We start from the raw sequence: 19,565 nt of genomic DNA, 5'->3' as shown, positions 1-19,565 counted from the left end.
CGTTCCGCGGTGCCCACCCGTCGCCTCTCCGGGGCCGCACCGGGAGGGCCGGGGTCGCGCCCCGCACCGCCGGGGCTGGCGTCCACGCCGGCCGGCACCGGGTCCACGCCCAGACCTAGGAGAAGCCGCGGGGGCTGTCAGCCGCGGGAGATCGGGGCTAAGAGACCACTCCCGAGACCAGCGGGAGGAGCTCACCGCGCAGCCCCGAGCCTCAAAGCCTCTGACCCCAGCCCTGGCCTCAGGCGCCTCTCCTGCTTTCAAAGTGGGTGGCCATTCGCGCCCACCCTCTGCGTCTTTACTTTCGGGCCCTGCTCCAGCCCCAGGCTCCACTCGGTTTTTGGCTCCACCCCTGGTCTTTGGATGATAGCCTGGCAGTTGCCTCCTCCCTACCCTACCTTCGGCCCCTTCCCTCCGACCTGCCCTCTGAGGGTGGTGGTCAGGCTGCCTCCCCACACTGTATCTACCTCGTACCCTGTACCTGGTCTCGGCCTTTAATGTCTCTTGGATTCTGTCTTCCCCACTTGCTTTAACCCCGCCCTTGGCCTCCAGCGGGTCCCAGGTTTGGAGTGGTCTGCAGTCTCTCACCTGTTCCCCAATATGAGCTCCACCCCGACATGGCCACTCCCTGATACCAGACTCCGTCCCTAGTCCGCATGGCCCCTCCCCTCCCCTGTCCCCAACCACCTAGACTCTGGGCCGCTTGGCCACACTCCCTCTCACTGCTTGCTTTAACTTTGAGCCGGGTCCTGGCCCCGCGGCTCGCTGCTTGACCTCAGGGTAGTGGCTCAGGCAGCCCACCCTTCATCCTCAAACTCGGGCTCCACCTTCTAGCATATGGGCTTTTCCATCACCTCTTTGCCCAGCCTCAGGCCCCAGCCCGGCCGCAGGCACGCCTATTCCAGAACAGACCTAGAGCCCTTTCTCGCCGGTCACCTCCTGACCCTGCCCAGTCAGGCCCCGCTCACTGTACCCGTCTTCAACACCAGCAGGTGCAGCGCGTCGTCCTGCAAGTAGGAGGCGGCGGCGATCTCGTGAGTGGGGATGCGCAGGATGAGCTCCTCGTTGTCGCGCCAGGTGAGCAGCAGGCAGCGGGCAGACAGGCTCAGGATGCTGTCCTGCTCCGCCGTGGTCTTCAGAGGCAACTCCTTCAGCTGCTGCAGGGTGGGTCAGAGCTCCTGAGTTCCAGGGCACTGGGTAGGAGAGGGAGAAGGGGACGAAACCTGCCCTCCTCCCTGCCCGGATCCTCACCCTGGCAGTGTCCAGCAGCTGTAGGAGCTCATCCCGGCTGGAGGGGTTCAGTGAGGAAGTCACCCAGGTGAGGTGGCCCAGGAACTGGATGTGAAAAGGAGTGGGGAAAGGGCACAGAGAGGTCACCTGAAGCCTTGGAGGACATCAGCCTCCTCACTGAGGCAGTGTGGGTAGATTGAGATAGAAACATGTGAATTAATAGTCACCTGATAACTTTTATCGAGCCCGTATCAGAAACCAGGCACAGTTTGGAGCACTTTATACCAAGGGACTTAAACACGGAATTAAAGTATGAGTATATTTGATGGAAAAGTTTTGAAATCCACATGTTTTTTTCATAATACGCATTTTCACGAATGTTTTGAAGACCCCGTGTATATGTAAGTTGACTCTTGAATAAGGCAGGAGTTTGGAGTGCTGACCTCCATAAAGTGAAAATCCACCTCAGAGATAAAAATCTACCTTGAATTTTGATTCCCCACGAAACTTTACTAATAACCTACTGTTGACCAGAAGCCTTACTGAAAACATAAGCAGTTGATTAACATATATTTTGTATGTTATACATATTATATACTGCATTTTTACAATAAAGTAGGGTAGAGAAAAGAAAATGTCATTAAGAAAATCATAAAGGAGTCTGCTGGTGGTGGCACAGTGATAAAATGTGCCTCTGTGAGGCAGCTCTACATGGGAAGGTTCCCTGTTCAAATCCAGAGACCTCCCTGAGATACACCAAGCATGGCCATGATCCCTGGCTGCCTGAAGCTAGGGGTGGATTGCTACCTCGAGACCCTAGACCATTTTGGGGTGCTGTCTGCATGTGTATCTCACTCATTAACTTAAAGGGAAAAAAAGAAAGCCATTGGAAGAGAAAATATGTTTGTAGTATTATACTAACTCGAGACAGTCTTGTCTTTGAAAAACATCCACATCTAAGTGGACCATGCAGTTCAAACTCTTGTTCAAGGGTCAGGTGTTCTCACTCATTCATCCTCACTGTGAGGATGAGAAAAACCAAAGCACAGCATGGCTAACTGAAAGGCTTGACCAGATCATGTAGCTTGAAAGGGGACTCCACAGGCCGGAGCCCACGTTCTCAATGGCTAGCATGTACTGGTTGTTCTAACACAGCGTCCTATAGCTGTAAGGTTCTAGAGGGAAGCAAAGGTCACCATGATAGCTTCAAAGAACTGACCCCCTGTGGATTTCCGGGAGCCTCAGTGTCTCTCTCCACCCCAGCATCATTGTCAAGCTGATGACAACCACTTGCCCTCTTTTCGATCTAGTCACAGAAGTCAACTGGAAAGGGAAGAATGCTGTATCCAATTAGTGTATCATTTTGTCAGGAAAATGATACTCCAAATCCATTAAGTTAATTTTTCATTCATTCATTTCATTCATCCTAATGTTATCACTTACATGCTATCCAATATCAGAATTTTTTTTTCATTATTTTTAGTTGTAGTCTAGGTGTTGTCTGCGGTCTCCCACCTGTTCCCTAGTACAAACTCCACCCCCCACATGGCCCTGCCCCAGACCAGACCCCACCTCTAGCCCACATGGGCGCCCCCCTATCCCATCCCTAACCACTTCGATTCTTGAGCCATGTTGCCCAACTCCACCTCACCGCTTGCTTTAACTTTGAGTCCTGGCCTGGCCTTAGGTTTCTGGCATTCTACCCACCCCACAGCCTGCTGCCTGGCCTAAGGGTACTGGCTCAGGCACTACACCCTTCATCCTCAACCTGGAGCTCCACCTTCTAGCATGTGGCCTCTTTGGTCTGCCCCAAGCCTCCTCTGGGTAATGTGGTCAGGCCTTTTCCATCACCCCCTTGCCCCGCCTCAGGCCCCCCCGCCGGCCGCAGGACATGCCTTTTCCAGAAGAGACACAGGACCCTTTCTCCCCACTTTGGTTGAATTCCCCCAATCTCTTTTCTTTTAATTTTATACTCTTTGAAATTTCAGTCCCTATTTTTTCTTTTCTTTTCTTTTTTAAGTTTACTATAGGGCATGTGTGCACACCAGAGGTAGACAGAAAGAGAAAGTGAGAAAGGACACCCCAGGCGGATGGCCACACCGATATCCCTTCTCCTCCAGTCTCCTCTAGGGATTTGAATTTGAGGCACAAATGTACACATGCCCAGCATGTCTCTCAAGCTGCTGAGTCTGGGACTCCAACCTCACCATTGACCTTCTGGGATCTAGCTGCCTCAAACACCATACCATCTGGGTGGCCCTCTATCCTCAATTTCTTTTCTTTTCTTTTTTTTTTTTTAAAGAATTATTTTTATTTAACTTTATTTACTTATTTTAATTTGACCAGAGAGGGACTGAGTGAAAGAGGGAAGGTAAGAAAGCAAGCCCCAGGTTCGGCACTTGAATTGGGGTGGGCCACGTGGGAGTCCAGCACTCTTAACCACCATATCACTTGTCAGCCGCCTCAGTCCTCAATTTCTAAGGGGATTTATTTGTTAGCTTTTCCTTCCAAATAAAGGAAATATATAAAATTCAAAATGTCAGGTAAATTATAATTTCAGATAAATGACACTTTTTTCACAAACTAGTTTTTAGTACTTTTAGTCCCATGCAATATTTGGAAAATACTTAAAAAGTGTTCATTGTTTGGGGCCAGCAGGTGGTGTGATAGTTACGGTGCTGGTTCCCACAGGGCTGACTGCGTGGTTTGAGTCCCAGACCCAGCAGCTTGACAAATCATGCCAGGTGCATGTGTGTGCCCAAAATCCAGAACAGAAAATGGAGGAGAAGGGATTGCAATGTGGCCATCCCCTCGAGGGTAATTTCTCACTTTCCCTCTCTCTCTCTTTTTTTCTCTTTCCTGTCTCTCTAGTTGAGTGCACACACTCTATAGCAAAAACTAAAAAGAAAGAAAAGAAAAGAAAAGAAAGGAAAGGAAAGGAAAGGAAAGGAAAGGAAAGGAAAGGAAAGGAAAGGAAAGGAAAGGAAAGGAAAGGAAAGAAAAATAAATTTTACTAGGTAGCCTGTTTGCTGGATCCCAGCCTGAGAATTTCTGCATCAGTCCGTCTGGGGAAAGCCCAGGCATCTGAAGTTTTAGAAGCTCCCCAGGTAGCTCTAAGTATAGCCAGGGTTTGCTAAATCTGTCAGTTCTACTCCCTTAACAGTCTTCCGTGGCAAAATGAGAATCCCCCATGGTTCCTTGACAGCATTCACAAAAGAGAAGTTAAACTCTTGGGTTGTCATCGTCCTTTGTGGCTCGTTGTTAGCCTGGGCTCTGAGTAACAGCAAGCTCACCGCAGTAGGATCTTGTGGGAGGGTGAGGCTTTTCAGTGCACAGAACACTGTTTCACCCGCTCTCCCCTGGGATGGGTTTCGAACCCCATGTTGAGATGGGGACACTGAGGTTTAGCAGGTAGGGGTCAATTGCAAAAAGTACACAGTGCAAGGTGGGGATGAGGCTGATGTGAACCCACGCCTCTTCCATGAACCCCAGCTGCTCCGGTGTGAGACAGGGCTGGTCAGAGGCCGGCGTGGAGGTAGGGTCTAGCGTCACTCTAGGGTTGTCCCCCCTTCTCATCCCATACCTTGACTTCTTTCTCCAGGTAGTCACACAGCAGAATCTGGGGGTCGATGAGGTAGTCAGGTGGGTAAAGGGGCATTGAGTGTAGGGGCCGACGGCTCACACTGCTCCGAGAGGCTGCCCGGCGCCCAGACTTGGGGAACACCAGCCTTCGGATGGGGGCCACGAAGCCCTAGGGGAGGCAGAGGGGTGACAGTAATAGCAGCAGCTGACTTTACTGAACACTTACCATGCTCACTGTTTTACTCCATTATCTGTTTTTGTTTTTTTTTTTTCCTCTTTGCTATAGGGCGCGTGCACTCACCAGAGACACAGAGAGAAACAGAGACAGAAAGCAAGAAATCACCCCCCGGGGAAATGGCCACACTGCAATCCCTTTTCCTCCATTCTCCTCTCGGTGGGGATGAGGCTGATGTGAACCCACGCCTCTTCCATGAACCCCAGCTGCTCCGGTGTGAGACAGGGCTGGTCAGAGGCCGGCGTGGAGGTAGGGTCTAGCGTCACTCTAGGGTTGTCCCCCCTTCTCATCCCATACCTTGACTTCTTTCTCCAGGTAGTCACACAGCAGAATCTGGGGGTCGATGAGGTAGTCAGGTGGGTAAAGGGGCATTGAGTGTAGGGGCCGACGGCTCACACTGCTCCGAGAGGCTGCCCGGCGCCCAGACTTGGGGAACACCAGCCTTCGGATGGGGGCCACGAAGCCCTAGGGGAGGCAGAGGGGTGACAGTAATAGCAGCAGCTGACTTTACTGAACACTTACCATGCTCACTGTTTTACTCCATTATCTGTTTTTGTTTTTTTTTTTTCCTCTTTGCTATAGGGCGCGTGCACTCACCAGAGACACAGAGAGAAACAGAGACAGAAAGCAAGAAATCACCCCCCGGGGAAATGGCCACACTGCAATCCCTTTTCCTCCATTCTCCTCTCGGGATTTTGGGCATGCACTCATGCCAGGTGTGATTTTTAAGCAACTGGGTCTGGGGCTCGAACTGTCCACTATGTGGCAGTCCAGCAATGGAACCATTATGCCATCTATATGCTGGTACCCTCCTTACCTAATTTAATTTTCACAAAAACATTGTGGAAGGGGTACCTCTGTGATTCCCATCTTATATGGAGAAACTGAGCTCCAGAGAAGAAACTAGCTAATAAGGTCACCAGCTAGTAACTAGTTGTTTACCCTGGGCAGTCCAGGTCCAACGCCTCATTCTGAGCACCAGGCGAGGGCATGGCTTCTGCAAATCGAGTCTAAGGAGTGGGCTAGGCTGGACAATACAGAAAACGAGTAGGATTCAATGTGGCTGAGTGGAAGGTAAGTGTTTGTTAAGCTATTCTCTGTGCTTTCCTTAATTAACCAGGAGTGGTTAAAAAGTAATCATTAGAATTTAAGCATGATCCAGGAAACCCTTACTGCCTTTCCTCCCATTCATCAGCTCACAGTTGAAACTGACCAACCTGGGGCTAGATGCCTTAATGCAAGGGGACTGGAAAAAGTTTGTAAACACTGGCAGGTGGCGTGGTGGTTTGGGTGCTAGACTCCCACATGGTTCAAGTTCCTATGTGGCTCAAGTCCTGGACCTGGTGACTTGCTTTCTCACTTTCTCTCTCTCTCCAGTGAGAACATGTGCCCTGTAGCAAATTTTAAAATAATGATAATAATAAATAAAATTAAATAATTATTTTTTAAAAAAGAAAAGGTTTGTAGAAAATGGAATTACATTGCAATTTATTTTGGTGCAAAAACGTTGTTAAATCCATGCATAGTTTTTTTTTTTCATAATACACATAATATACAAACTTTTGGAGAACTGTACATATCCTATCTCCCAATACCATTTATAGAACCTTTTATGCAATTTTCCATTAATTCATTCGTTGTCTTTTTTTAAAAATCGATGGTTGCCTCCCTCACAAGACTGAGCTCCAGGGAGGGAGCTGGGACCTTCTCTGGCTTTACTCAGGCCACATCTCCCGTTCCTGGCACAGTGACTGACATACAGTGCTCAGCAAACGGCCCTGGAAGGAATGAGCCAAGGGAGAACAGGCTCTTATGTCCCTTCCGACCCCTCCGTAATTCACCTGGGTGCCTTTTAGGACAGCCCTGACCCAGGCGTCCTGTGGCAAGAGGGCTCTGTGGGGATGGAGGTGGGATGGGAGCTGAAATCTGGTGAACTCCCTGAACCCCAAAGAAAACCAAGTGAGGCACCCAGACAAGCAGACCTGAAAACTTCTCAGTGTCAGGGAGGCGTGGGGGTCTGGGGAGGAATGACTCCAGCTGAGGTCTTAGGAGAGAGCCCCGCATCAGGATGAGAACGGGCCAGAGGCAGACTGGAACCTAGTGGTGAAGCAAGTGGGAGACGCAGGGCCGGAATGGCAACCTCCTAGCATAGAATTGCCCTGCTGGGCTCCTTCTGCAGCTGTGGGGAGTGAGGCTATGGGTCTGCCAGTGGTTTGTCTGTCCCTCTGTGTGAGAAGCTGTAGGAGGGAACCCCCAGGAACACCAGAGAGACAGATTTTCCAGGAAGGTCCCTGTCTGTCTGTCCATGCCAGGCCAGTGAGGGTGGAGAAGTAGGTTAGAGAGTTCAGAGCACAAATGTCTGGCTGCCAAGGTGGGAAGGAATGTCTTTCAAATGAGAAGAAGGGCCCTGTTTATGCCACTCATAACTCTCCCTCCCGCGCTGCCCTCCCCTTCTCCTTCTTCAACTTCTGGGGCTATTGCTCTACCCCGTGCCCCTCCAACCTCTCACCTACCTTCTTCCCTTTCTTGACTTCATATTCCATGGTGAAGCGTCTCCTCCACTCCTGCCACCCTCCTAGCCACCCCTTCTACCTCCCCCCACCCTGTTCCTTTGTTCGTTTTCCTGCCTGGTCGGAAACTCCACCAGCCCTGCAGTTCCTGTCCCTCCTGGCTGGTGGGGAGGGGTGGGGGGGATGGAGGACGCTGCCTTGGGACCCTACAGCTGAAGGAAGGGTGGAAGCCCAGGCAGAGCAACTGACCTGGGACACAGCCTCTGGGCTGTAGCAGAAGGTGTGCTGTCCGGGGGGCTTGGCAGCTGGGTCAGGCAGGGGACAGGTCCCCTAAATTTGGAGTCCAAGTTTGGAAAACCCCACATTCAGCCCTGCTTCTGCACTGACCTTGCTGTGTGACCTGGGCAGGACAAATCAGTTCTTCCTTTCAGAACCTGTTTTCCTCTTCCCTCTATAAGTTGGGAGTGAGCATCACCTCCCTCCTCGGGTTGCTGGGGTGAGATATGAAGAATCAAGAGTAGGGACCAAGTGCTTGGAAACTGCAGAGTACTGTATCCAAGTATCTTTATTTTATTTTTAAAATTTAATTTTATTTATTATATTTGTTTTTTAGAGAGATTTCTGCTATAATGTATGTGTGCTTTCTGGAAAGACAGAGAAAGCAAAAAAATCTCCCTCCAGGGAGGATGGCCATGCCACAATTCCTTCTCCTCCATTCTTCTGTCGGGGTTTTGGGCACGCACGCACATGCACCCGGTGTGAGTTTCAGGTCCACCATCAGCCATGTGGGAGTCCAGTGACATAACCATTATGCCATCTGCTGGTCTCTATTATTATTATTATTTTAATTTTTGCTCTAGGGCACATGTGCTCACCAGAGATAGAAAGGGGGAGGGTGAGAAAGCAAGCCACCAGGTCCAGGACTCAAATGGTGGTTGGCCATGTGGGAGTCCTGCTCCTTAACCACCATACCACCTGTTGGCCCCCAAGCTATGATTTTAAAAAATTCAATATCACTATTAAGGGAGACTTGTCTATGTGGGCTTCAGAAGTAGTCTGCCTAGGTTTGAACCTGGTTTTGTGACTTGCTAGGGTTATGATCTTGGGCAAGTGCTTAACCACGCATGTCTCAATTTTGTCACCTATAAAATGGACTTACTATTAGTTTGACCTCATAGTGGCCGTGTAAGGGTTAAATACACTTAGGAGAACTCCTGGCATGTATTAAGTGCTCAATAAGTTTTGGGTCCAGATGGTGGCACAGTGGTAAACAGTGCTCTGAAAGGCTGACCTGCATGGGGAGGGCTCAGGTTCATGCCTGGAGCCCTCCCTGAGTATCCCAGGCACCTGATCCAGGGCTGGCCAAGACTGGGAGTGGACTGCAGCATCAAAACCCTGTTCAAGATGCCTGCCTGTCTACCTGTCTGTCTGTCTGTCTGTCTCTCTCTCTGAAGAAATAAATAAATAAACTTTAAAAATATATTAACTAGGGGCCAGCAAGTGGTGTGGTGGTTAAAGCTCTGGATTCCCACAGGCAGGCCACAGTTCGAGCCCCAAACCTGGTGGCTTGAAAATCACACCAGGCACGTGTGCATGTGTGCCCCAAGTCCTGAGAGGAGTGTGAAGGAGAAGAGATTGTGGTGTGGCTAAACCCCGCCCCCCAGCCCGGGAAGTGATTTCTTGCTGACCCTCTCTCTGGCCTTATGGCAAAAATAAATAAATAATAAAAATAATATGTAAACTACTTATCTGTCCATGGGTCCTCGGCTGTTTTCCTGTCTGTTGGGAGAATATTGGTCAAGGCCCGTTTGGTGGCTCTGTGCTGAGCACGTCACACGTTTCATCGCGCTGTTCTTCACAGCGTTGGGGTGCCCTTAGTGTTCCTATTACACAGACGTTAAGTGCAGCGTCTGGCTCAAGGGAGTCATGCAGTAAATACAAGGAGGGCCTGGGGTTTCTGGGTGGGCTGGACCTGAAGCCTGGTGTTCCTTACCTCTAGGACCTTGCGCTCGGCATGTCCCACCCAGGACAGTTGGAAAGGTTCCAGAGGCCCACCCACATCTGGCCATGACACCTGGATTCTGAAGGCCCAAGCTCTCCAACTGATTTCCTGTGTGAACCAGGCTAAGAAGGGGCCAGTGGGAAGCATGGTGGATAAGGTGCTGGATCCCACGTCACTGACTCTGCTGTTCGGGTGCTCGACCCAGCAGCTTGAAACATGCCAGGAGTGCATGCCCAAAATCCCGAGAGGAGAATGGAGGAAGAGGGATTGTGGTATGACCATACCCTCTGAAGGAGGGATTGATTTCTCACTTTCTCTGTCTCTCTCTCCAGTGAGCACATGTACCCTATGGCAAAAACCAAAACCAAAACCAAAAAACGAGGCCAGGTTGCTTATAACCTCTCTTGGCCTCAGCTTCCTTATCTTTCCAATGGGAACAATGACCCCCAAAGGCCCTGTCCTGCTAGTCAGAGGTGCCGCAAGGAATACACAAGGCCCTGGGTGAGAAAGCAATCAGAAATTGAGAAGTGCAGATGCCAATGCACTGGCTTGTTTTGAAAGCTTTTTTTTTTTTTAAGTTTGTTTATTTCATGAGCATAAAAGACAAGTACCCTCAACAGGGTCTCATGCCATAATCTCCTGCCCTGCCCAACCTCCCAACTAGCCAGGATCGGGGGAATATGTCCCTGGTGTGTACAGCTCAGTTGGGTTATTTTGAGAGCATGGGTTGGCCACGTCAGTGTTGGTGGAGGGAGGGTCAGAGCTCCCAGTGATCTCTGGTGTTAGAGCGACAGGACACTCCCAGCCACTAGCTGTTCCTCTATCTCCCCCCCAGGGAGGGGAAATGGGCCAGGCCACTCAGTACTTCCTGTTATGGCCACTCCCTCCTGCCCCTACATCCTCTGCCCGTCCCCTCCCAGCAGCGGAAATAAGATCTCCACTCAGCCTGCCAGGCCAGCAGGGAGAGGCCAGGCTGTGTGAGCCAAGCCCTGACCCTGCTCTGCACACGACTGACGCCCACTTATCCCCATAAGCCGGTCCAGAATTCCCACCCTCGGAAGGGCAGCAGAGCATGATAGGATTTTTTTCATGCTTATGAAGGTGCACCCTCTGGCAGCCTTCATGCTCATGGAGTCTGCCTCCATGACTGTCTTCTGCATGCTGTTTCTTTTCTTTGAGTCTTCATTTCTTTGTCTATAAAATGGGAACTTATATTATTCCTGAACCAACTTCCATACATCACTGAATCTGGGAATCTCACATAGGACTATACATGTGTTGAATGCCACAAGAAATAGACTGTCACCAGGGCCAGCAGATGGTGTGGAGGTTAAGGCACCTAGAACCCACATGGCCAACTTTGCAGTTCAAGTCCTAGACCCGGCTGCTTGAAAGGAGGCCAGCAAGTGGCATAGTGATTAATGTACTGGACTCTCACATGGCTGACTGTAGTTCAAGTTCCAGACCCAGGGGCTTGAAACTCACATCAGATATGTGTGCATGCATGCCCAGGATCCCGAGAGGAGAATAGAGAAGGGATTACAGCATGGCCATCCCCTTAGGGGATAATTCCTCACTTTGTCTCTCACTGTCCCTCTGCGAGCATACATTCCTTACAGCAAAAATCTCTCTCTCTCTAAAAAAAAAAAAAAAAAGAAAGAAAGAAAAAGAAAAAGAAAGTCACTGGACACATGTGCATGTATACACAAAACCCCAAGAGGAGAACCGAGGAGAAGGGATTGCAGCGTGGCCATCCCCCTTCGGGGATGTGTGACCTATCACTTTCTCTCTCTTCCTCTCTCTCTGTCTCTTTCTGGCAAGCACACATACCCTATAGCGAACAAACAAAAGAAATAGAAAATGATCCCTGTATTCCCTGCGGTGCCCACCCCAAGGCCCTGAGAAGATGAAGGGCGTAGTCAATGTCAGGGGAAACAGCTAGAGACAGGTGCACCTAGGTTTGAATGTGTGTGACCTTGAACAAGTGACCTCATCTCTCAGAGCCTCAGCGTCTTTGTGAATCAAAACCAGGATAATCACGGGTGCCTGCCTCCGAAGGCTGCTGCAGGGATTAGGTGGGAACAGAAGCACACAATGACTATATCATTAAAATTAGCTTGTGAATCAAAAAAAGAGAGGAGCAAAACAAAGTCCCTGCTTGCAAAGCCTGAACGGTTGTGGCAGATAGGATTCATCTCGTGTGAGCTACCTGCAGCTGATTGGCAGGGCTGCCTGGATCGCTGTGGAGAGGATGATAAAAACAAGATCTCGGGCCAGCTCCATGGCGCAGTGGTAAAGCACTGCTCAAGAGCAGCCAGGTCCCACGTGGTGGCTGCAGTTTGAATACTTGGCTCAGTCAGCCTGAGACTCCGGAACAGGCCGGAGAACTGGAGGAAGGTGACGAACACACCCTGTAGAGAGCTTCTCTCTTTCTCTCTCTCATGTGTGAATGCATGTGCTCCATCATGAAGTTAAACAAAAGAAAAAGAAAAAAAAACGGGGGCCAGCAGGTGTTGTGGTAGTTAAGGCTCTGGACTCCCACATGGCTGACTGCAGTTCAAATCCTGGACCTGGTGGCTTGAAAATCACTCTGGCAGGGAACTAGCAGTTAGCGCGTAATGGCTATGTCGCTGGACTCCCCTATATTCGACCGCGGTTCGCGTCTCGGACCCGGTGGCTTAAAACTCACACCGGGCGCATGTGCGTGCGTGCCCAAGATCCCTGGAGGAGAAGGGATTGCGGCGTGACCATCCCCCCTGGGGGGTGATTTCTCGCTTTCTGTCTCTAGGTCTCTCTGTCTGTCTGGCGAGCGCACACGACCTATAGCAAAAACCTCTCCAAAAAAAAAAAAAATCACTCTGGCACAAGGGTGTGAGTGCCCCAAATCCCAAGAGAATGGAGAAGGGACTGCGGCATGGCCATCCCCTAGGGGGGTGATTTCTTACTTTGCCTCTCACTGTCTGTCTCTCTGGCGAACACATACACCCTATGGCAAAAGCCTTTCAAAACAAACAGATTTACTCCCAGCATGGATGATTGATGTCCACCATGGGTGGAATAGAATAGGGCAGCAGGAGTAAGTACCTGACAGGTGCTGAGCTGACCTGGTTACGGAGAGTCACACATAAACAAAGAACACAGATAGACGTTCAGTGGCTTGTTTGGAGGAGGCAGAATTGGTAGCATTCTAAGCCAAGCCATAAAAGGCTGCTCGGAGGGTTATTCTAGGCAAAGGGAACAGCTTGAGCAAGCACACGGTGCCTGAGGTGTGCCGCTGCTGGCTGCAAGGAGCTGCATGACTCCACCAAAGGTGGCTCAGACAAGACGGAGCGTGTATTAGCTCTCAAGACAAGTTCAGGACTGAGTGCTCTCCGGGCTGGGTAAAGGGCCTGAGCTCAGAACGGCCTCACAGTCCTTGCATTTCTGCTTCCCCTGGCGTTAACGGACTGAGTCGGACCCCAGAGATCACGTGTTGAAGCCCTAATGCCTGGTACTGCCAAATTTAACAATGCTTGGAGACAGGGCTTTCAGAGGGGCGGCTCAGTTAAAATGAGATTGTTAGGATGAGCCCTGATCTAATCTCACTGGTGTCCTTATAAGAAGAGGATCTTTCAGGGCCAGCAGGTGGCATGGTGGTTAAGGGCCCTGGACTCCCACATGGCCGACTGCAGTTCGAGCCCCAGACTTGGCGGCTTGCTTTCTCGCTTTCCCTCTCTCTCTCTGGTGAGTACACATCCTGGAGTGTTTTTCCTGTTGTCAGGTTCAGGACTCAAACCACAGGGTCAGCCATGTGGGAATCCAGCCACCTTAACCACCATGCTGCCTGCTGGCTCTTCCCTGGAGAATGTTTGATTCTTTTAAAGAATTATTTACTTAATTTTATCTATTATTCTTATTTTTAAATTTTGCTATAGGGCATGTGTGCTCACCAGAGAGAGACAGAGAGACAGAGAGACAGAGAGGGAAAACCAAAACAAAACAATAAATTGCCAGGTCTAGGACTTGAACCACAGTGAACCATGGAGTCCACCACACCATCTGCTGGTCTATCTCCTGGAGATTTTTTATTTTTTCTGGAATGATTTTTGCTATAAGGTGTGTGAGCTCACCAGAAAGACAGAGAGAGACAGAGAGACAAAAAGTGAGAAATCACCCCCGGGAGGGATGGCCACGCTGCAATCCCTTCTCTTCCATTCACCTCTCTGGATCTTGGGCATGCACGCACATGTGTCCGGCATGAGTTTAAACCACCGGGTCCGGGACTTGAACCACATTCGACTACATGGGAGTCCAATGACATAGCCATTACTCCATCTGCTGGCCCCACCTGGAGAACTTTAAAAGGTGTATTCCCTGACATATTCCACCCGCACCTTGGTTACGGAGATGGAAATGTACATTAAAACAAACCACAGCCATGCTCATGAACTTTAAAGTTTGAAAACTACTGATCAGAGTAGACGCCCTGGAGGAAGGGCACCTTTTAGAGGCAATACCGCCTCGTATGTGGGGAACGTGTCTGTTAAATTTTTTTTTTAATTTGTATGTATGCTTCAGTGGGAGAAAAAGAAAATGAGAGAGCACCCTCCCATGGGAATTGGCCATGTTGCAGTCCCCTCTCCTCCATCTGTCCTTTGTGCATTTGGGCACCCCCCACACACACACACACACGCACACACACGCCAGCATGTCTTTCAAACTGCAGGGTCTGGACCCAAACCACATGGATGGTGCTGTGGTATTGAGCCTTCCCAACCACCAGGTCACAGGCTGGCCCAGACTATGCCTGTCTTACATTTTTCTTGTTCACTGTGCCTAGAACTTTGACTGGCACACAGTAGGTACTTAATAACTATTCGTTTCAGAGGAGTTGGGAACTTCAGTCTGGGTCCTGAGTTTTTCATAGACTCATTCTGTGACCTCTGACAAGTTTGCCCCCATCCCCACCTCTTTTTTTCCTTATCCATGAGATGAATTTGGAGATAACCCCTAGAGGATTGGCCCGAGGTTCTGGCTGTTTGAGACTCTGTCCAACCAGCAGTGTCCTGCCCTCTCCCAGCCTAGGCCTTCCTCTCCTAAAGGGATCGTGCAGATGGTACTCTTCCTTGCCGTCCCCCTTCATCTCCTCTGCCCTGGCCCTGAACAGCCAAAACAATCGGACACAAGCAGCACGTACTGAAATGACTTTTAATATCTCATGTCGCAGCAAAATTAAAAATATACAAAAAGTTTGTGGTGTACAAAAGAGTCTCAGTACAGAAGCCCCAGTTTGGGGCCCCCTCCCCCTCCTGGGGGAAGCGCAGAGGGGCGACTAGGGGTGGGGGAGTGGGGATGGCACAGATGTGGTAAATACCAGGATGTGGGACCAGGAACAGGAAACAAGTGGGAAGGGGGAGGGCTGACGAGGCAGGCGAGAGAGACCACAGAGGCAGTCGCCCGAAGTGTGTTGACAGAGGGCATCAGCCCCTCAGGCATGGCTAGTGCTTCCTGGAGGTGGGAGGAAAAGTGGAGAGGGAGTCAGCACTGGAGGTGTTCTGGTGGGACGCCCAAAGGACCTGGGCTCTGGTCCCACCCTGCCACCAACTAGCTCTGTGACCTTGGGATAGCTGCCTCCCCCTTCCCTCTGGATGACCAAACCACTGATTGCCAACTCGGGGTCCCAAACCCTGAGGGTCTGTGAGGAAACCCCTCAAGTGCTTTGAGAAGTTTTCAGAAAACAATCCAATGGAGTCCAGATGTCCCCCCGCCTCAAGGCCTAGACCCTAACCCGAGGCCTTGGTGCCACGCAACTGCTCAGAAGCTCCGCTGATGTTAAGTTACTGTGGGAAAATAAATTCTTCAAGAAATGAGGCTTGTTTGAGAAAAGTCTCTCAAACCGTAAGACTCCCAGGGGTGAAAATAATATGAGGGGAGCTCTGGGAGATGTTTGGGTCCCTTCAAGTTGTTTTAATGGCTGGTTTGGAAAACCAGGGGGGCTGGGGCTGTGTATCTTCGAGGCCCCTCCAAGGTGGTCCAGCCAGTAGAGACGGGCGGGAAGTGAGTCAGGTTAGGTCTGGCTGGATTCTGGATTGGATGGCAGAGAGATGGAGGGATTTCCTTTTCCCACCTGGTGCCGTTCTCACCCCTTGTCTGGGGGTACCCTCCACTCTGAGATTATTGCAGGTGCCCCCAGCCCCCAGCCCTTCCACCCGGCCTGGGCCTGCCCTTACAGCTGTTGTGCATAGAAGAAAGGCCAGGCTTGTGAGGACAGGGCAGCTCCCTCCTCGTCATGAGGGAAGGTGAAGAGGCCCAGCACGAGGGGCACCCACTCAGTTTCCTGGGGAGTTTTCTGCTGAGCCCAGACCTCCTCTCCACCCCCACAAGGTCCTACTCCAGAGTTCTGCCCTTGCCTCCCCCTGCAGGTGTGTCCCAGACCTCCCCCAACCAGGGTCCCGGAGGCCTCTCTGAGAGGGAAGGGGGCCCAGGCCACCACTGCTGCCCACGTGGCTTGGCGCTCAGTCCCTTGCTCTGAAGCATCACAAGGCGCTCCAGTACCAACACTGCCCCCGTCGGGCCAACCTCCAGCTCAATCCGGGAGGGAGACAGGTGCCAAAAGGTGGCAGGGCCGGCACAAGAGGGGGCAGGTGGGTCCTGACTGTCATCCTCATCCTGCTCCTGAACTCTCCCCTATCCAGCGCAGGTTCCTAACTAGGGGCTCCCAAGCTGGAGAAGACTCCAGCCTCTAAACTGCACCCCCAGGCACCGGAGGGGCTGTAGCCCTTGTTAGATGATGGCTCCCAAGTCAGGGGTCCTGTGGACTTCCAGACTCCCTCTGCTTTTTGCTGAGACCAGTGGAGTCAGCTCTCTGACAAGGGTTGAGGGGGTTGGCAGGCTGGAGGGCTGGGTTAGGGTTGGATTAGCAAAGTCTCAGAGGGATCAGAACCTCTGCTCTGACTTTCCAGCGGGGTGGCCAGACTCTGCGAGGCTCCCAGGACCTTCTCAACATTATGAAAAGAGGTCTCAAGTCAGTAGCCTTTGGGCCAACTGTGAGTGTTAAGTTGGGCCCCCACAGTGTCAAGAATTCGAATTTTAGCACCCCTAGGCTGGGCGTGCACTCTTCTGTTTGCCAGAATCCCCACCACTCCCTCTTGTCCAGCACTTCCTGCTCCTCTCATTCTTCATAACCTGGAGGTATTGGAGTTTGCAAACCATGTGCTCTACCCCCCAAATCTCTCTACTCTCTGAGGCTTCTGCAGACTCTAGGCCCAAGTGAGTTCCAAGGGAATGTCCTGGGGATTAGTCCTCAGGAGGGCACTGGGGCTGCAAGGCAAGGCCTTCCCTGGGGTTCCCAGCCCCTGTTCCTCGCATGGAAACTTGGCCTCCCCCTCTCTGTCCTCTGCCTTCCCAGCTCTCGTGAGTGACATGACTCTGTAGGACATGGTGTAGCAGGGAGCTGGCTAAGAGTGTGAGAGACACAAGGATGAGGCAGATGAGAGGAGGTGGCCCAGGCCTTCTTTGTTGGGGAGCCCCCTGCTGGGGAGGGGCGACAGCTACAAGGCACATGGTACGTCAGTGTGTGGAGGTGCATGAGGGGTTCTTGGATTCAGGAAAGGCCTGGGAGTGGCTAGAAGCCTGGGGGTCAGTGACTGCGGGGGCTCTAGAATAGTGGGGAGACCAAAGTCTGCCCTGGGGAGGGTGACGCTGGCCTCCTGGGGTTAGAGATACTGAGGACAGGGCAGGGCCTGCCTGTACTTTGGTACCCAGTGTCTTCAGCTGTCCCTGGGAAGATTAAGACGGACCCGACCACCTCTCCTGCGGCTCATCTGCTGACTTCCTGTGTGATCTTGGGCAAGCTCCTGGGCCCTCTCTGGGTCTGTTTCTCCCGAATAATGGATGTGGAAGGCAGGTGGCTTAGGAGACTCCGTGGGTCTTTCTGGGCTGTGATTCTGAAAACGTCTCTCACTGAAAGGGCCCTGTAGAGATTCTGGAAAGGACGAAGCATCTAGGCTGGGTATGGGGAGCAGGAGGACCTGGGGGGGCCCAGTTCTGGCAGGGAAGAGTCTGGCTGAGGTAGATTGTGTCACAGAAAGGAAAACGAAACAACAGGTCTACGGGGACAGGGTCCCTGACTCCGACTCGGTTATCCCAGTGGAACAAGGGGACGAGCAGGGACAATGGGAAGTTATGAAGACAGGCTAGAGGAAAGGGAGACCTTGGGTCTGGAAAGGATGGGGTCCTGAACTCCTGGTGGGGGAGTCCTTAGGAGAGCTCTTTCCCGAGGGTGAGAGCAGAAGGTGCCTGCAGCCCTCTCCCTGAGCCCTGTGAGCATTTCTGATGTCCTTGCGGGCAGAGGCTCTGCGGGAAGGTTTTGTGGAACCGAGATGACATGGAGGGGGGAGGGGGGGCAGGGTGGGGGGGGATAAAGGCTTCCCTGCAAGCCTTAAGCAATGACTAGCGCCCCCGATGCAATCCTGTCCCTTGGCTTCCTGTGAGTCTGTAAAGGAAACACAGCTCCCAGGGAACATATTTTTAACTTTTCCTTCCAGGACGCCAAAGAACAGAGCAGCCAGATGGGTCATTCTAGAAACCTTGGGAGTAAAATCTCTTGCCCAGAGTGACCCTCCTGGCACCTCTCTGAACCTGTCTCCTCATTTGTAACATTGATAACATTGATAACATTATTCTTGTGGTGCCCTTTGCAAGCAGGGGAGAGTGGAAGTGGGCGAACACTCTGGGCACGGTCAGCCCTGGACAGTGAGTTGGTCTGCGCCCACATCCTCCATGCTTCCGTCTCATGCAGGCCTTGCTGCCTATGGAACTGGCCATGGAATCTGGTCTCTAAAGATATACTTGAGCAGAGGACAAGGCGGATGGGTGAACCCACCTGATTGGGCCTGGTGGACTTCTCCCACCATCTATCACCCTGAGGCCTGGCTCCTGAGGCTTCTTAAGGGTCAGGGAAGTAGAAGATGAAAAGAAGGACAAGCTTCTTCATGTGCTGGCACAAGGGCTGCCCTGGCCGGGGCCAGGGGATGCTTGGATTGCAGGTCTGATGTGTGCTTGTGTGTCTCTGTGTGGTCCTGCCCTCTCTGCCTTTGGGGCCCCCTTGCACCCTGAGTGTGACCCTTTCCCTGCATCCTCACCAATTCGCCATTCCCATCACCTGTGGATGGGACAGTCAGGAGTCTGGGACCTTGTGAGAACAGCTGCGACCTTGGGGCTCCGTTTCTCCTCTGTCATCCAAGGGAGACTGAACCAGGGAGAGCTAAGCACCCCTCTAATTTGCATAGTCTAGGATTCTCCTGGCCCACCTCGCCCCCATCCCAGATCTGCATCTGCACTTAACATCCCCTGCTATCCCCTCCCAGCGAATACTTGGCAAGGGTAGAGGAAGGGGGCTCCAGACTCTGCCTAGAGGCCCTGCCCTGCGCCCCACAGAACTGCCCACTTCCCTACTCCAATACTCCCTGACTCCATTCAGGACTGTCCCACGTGGGGAAAGGAGCCCTGGGTGAGTGGTCCCTTGGGCAGCCCAGGGTATTCAGGCCATGGGAATAGACCACAGGTCCTGGGGAGCATGTCAGATCTGAAGCAAAACAAGCCTGTTTCCCAGATGCTGCCCAGGGACCTGCATCTGTAAGGTGGCCGAGAGCCAGGATTCATGTCATGTCCCCAGAGCTGTTTTCTTTCCAGCTGGGAGCCAATTGGCAGCTGAAACATCTCAGGGGTTCTGAGAACAATTTCCTTTCAGGAAGATGGCTGTAGACCAAAAGAACAGGGGCCTACAACTCTTCTAAGCCCAGAAGCCCAGAACCGGAGGACCTACTCCTAGAATATTCCAATCACACTAGGTTCTAGAGCCTCCTCCCCCTGAAATGGCAGTAGCTAGAACCTCCCACAGCAGAGCATCAGGGCTCCGGTGTCTACACCCTCCATAACAATACTGATCAGAATGGCTCCCTGAAGATATTTTACCAGTGGAGTGTTCTAGAACTTAATCTAGAACCAAGCATATTTCTAGAGCAATTCC

The 19,565-nt window shown here is 51.7% G+C and overlaps 1 protein-coding gene across 1 annotated transcript in view; it reads right to left on the bottom strand.

The window, feature by feature from the left end:
- CCM2L (CCM2 like scaffold protein) overlaps nt 1–7,625 on the bottom strand; it is a 28,748-nt gene extending 21,123 nt beyond the window's left edge. The window contains exons 1-5 of the mRNA XM_027774288.1: nt 7,558–7,625; nt 5,342–5,509; nt 1,249–1,332; nt 971–1,154; nt 9–115 (exon numbers count right to left, since the gene is read on the bottom strand). Coding sequence (XP_027630089.1) covers nt 9–115; nt 971–1,154; nt 1,249–1,332; nt 5,342–5,509; nt 7,558–7,587 — 573 coding nt within the window. The 5' untranslated portion in view covers nt 7,588–7,625. The remainder of the gene's footprint in view (nt 1–8; nt 116–970; nt 1,155–1,248; nt 1,333–5,341; nt 5,510–7,557) is intronic.
- Between the last annotated feature and the right edge of the window lie 11,940 nt (nt 7,626–19,565).

The sequence above is a fragment of the Tupaia chinensis genome, unplaced genomic scaffold, assembly GCF_000334495.1.
Source record: "Tupaia chinensis unplaced genomic scaffold, TupChi_1.0 Scaffold000418_1, whole genome shotgun sequence".
NCBI classification, from domain to species: domain Eukaryota; kingdom Metazoa; phylum Chordata; class Mammalia; order Scandentia; family Tupaiidae; genus Tupaia; species Tupaia belangeri.
The sequence above is the reverse complement of the archived record's forward strand: the minus strand, read 5'-3'. Positions and strand labels throughout refer to the sequence as shown.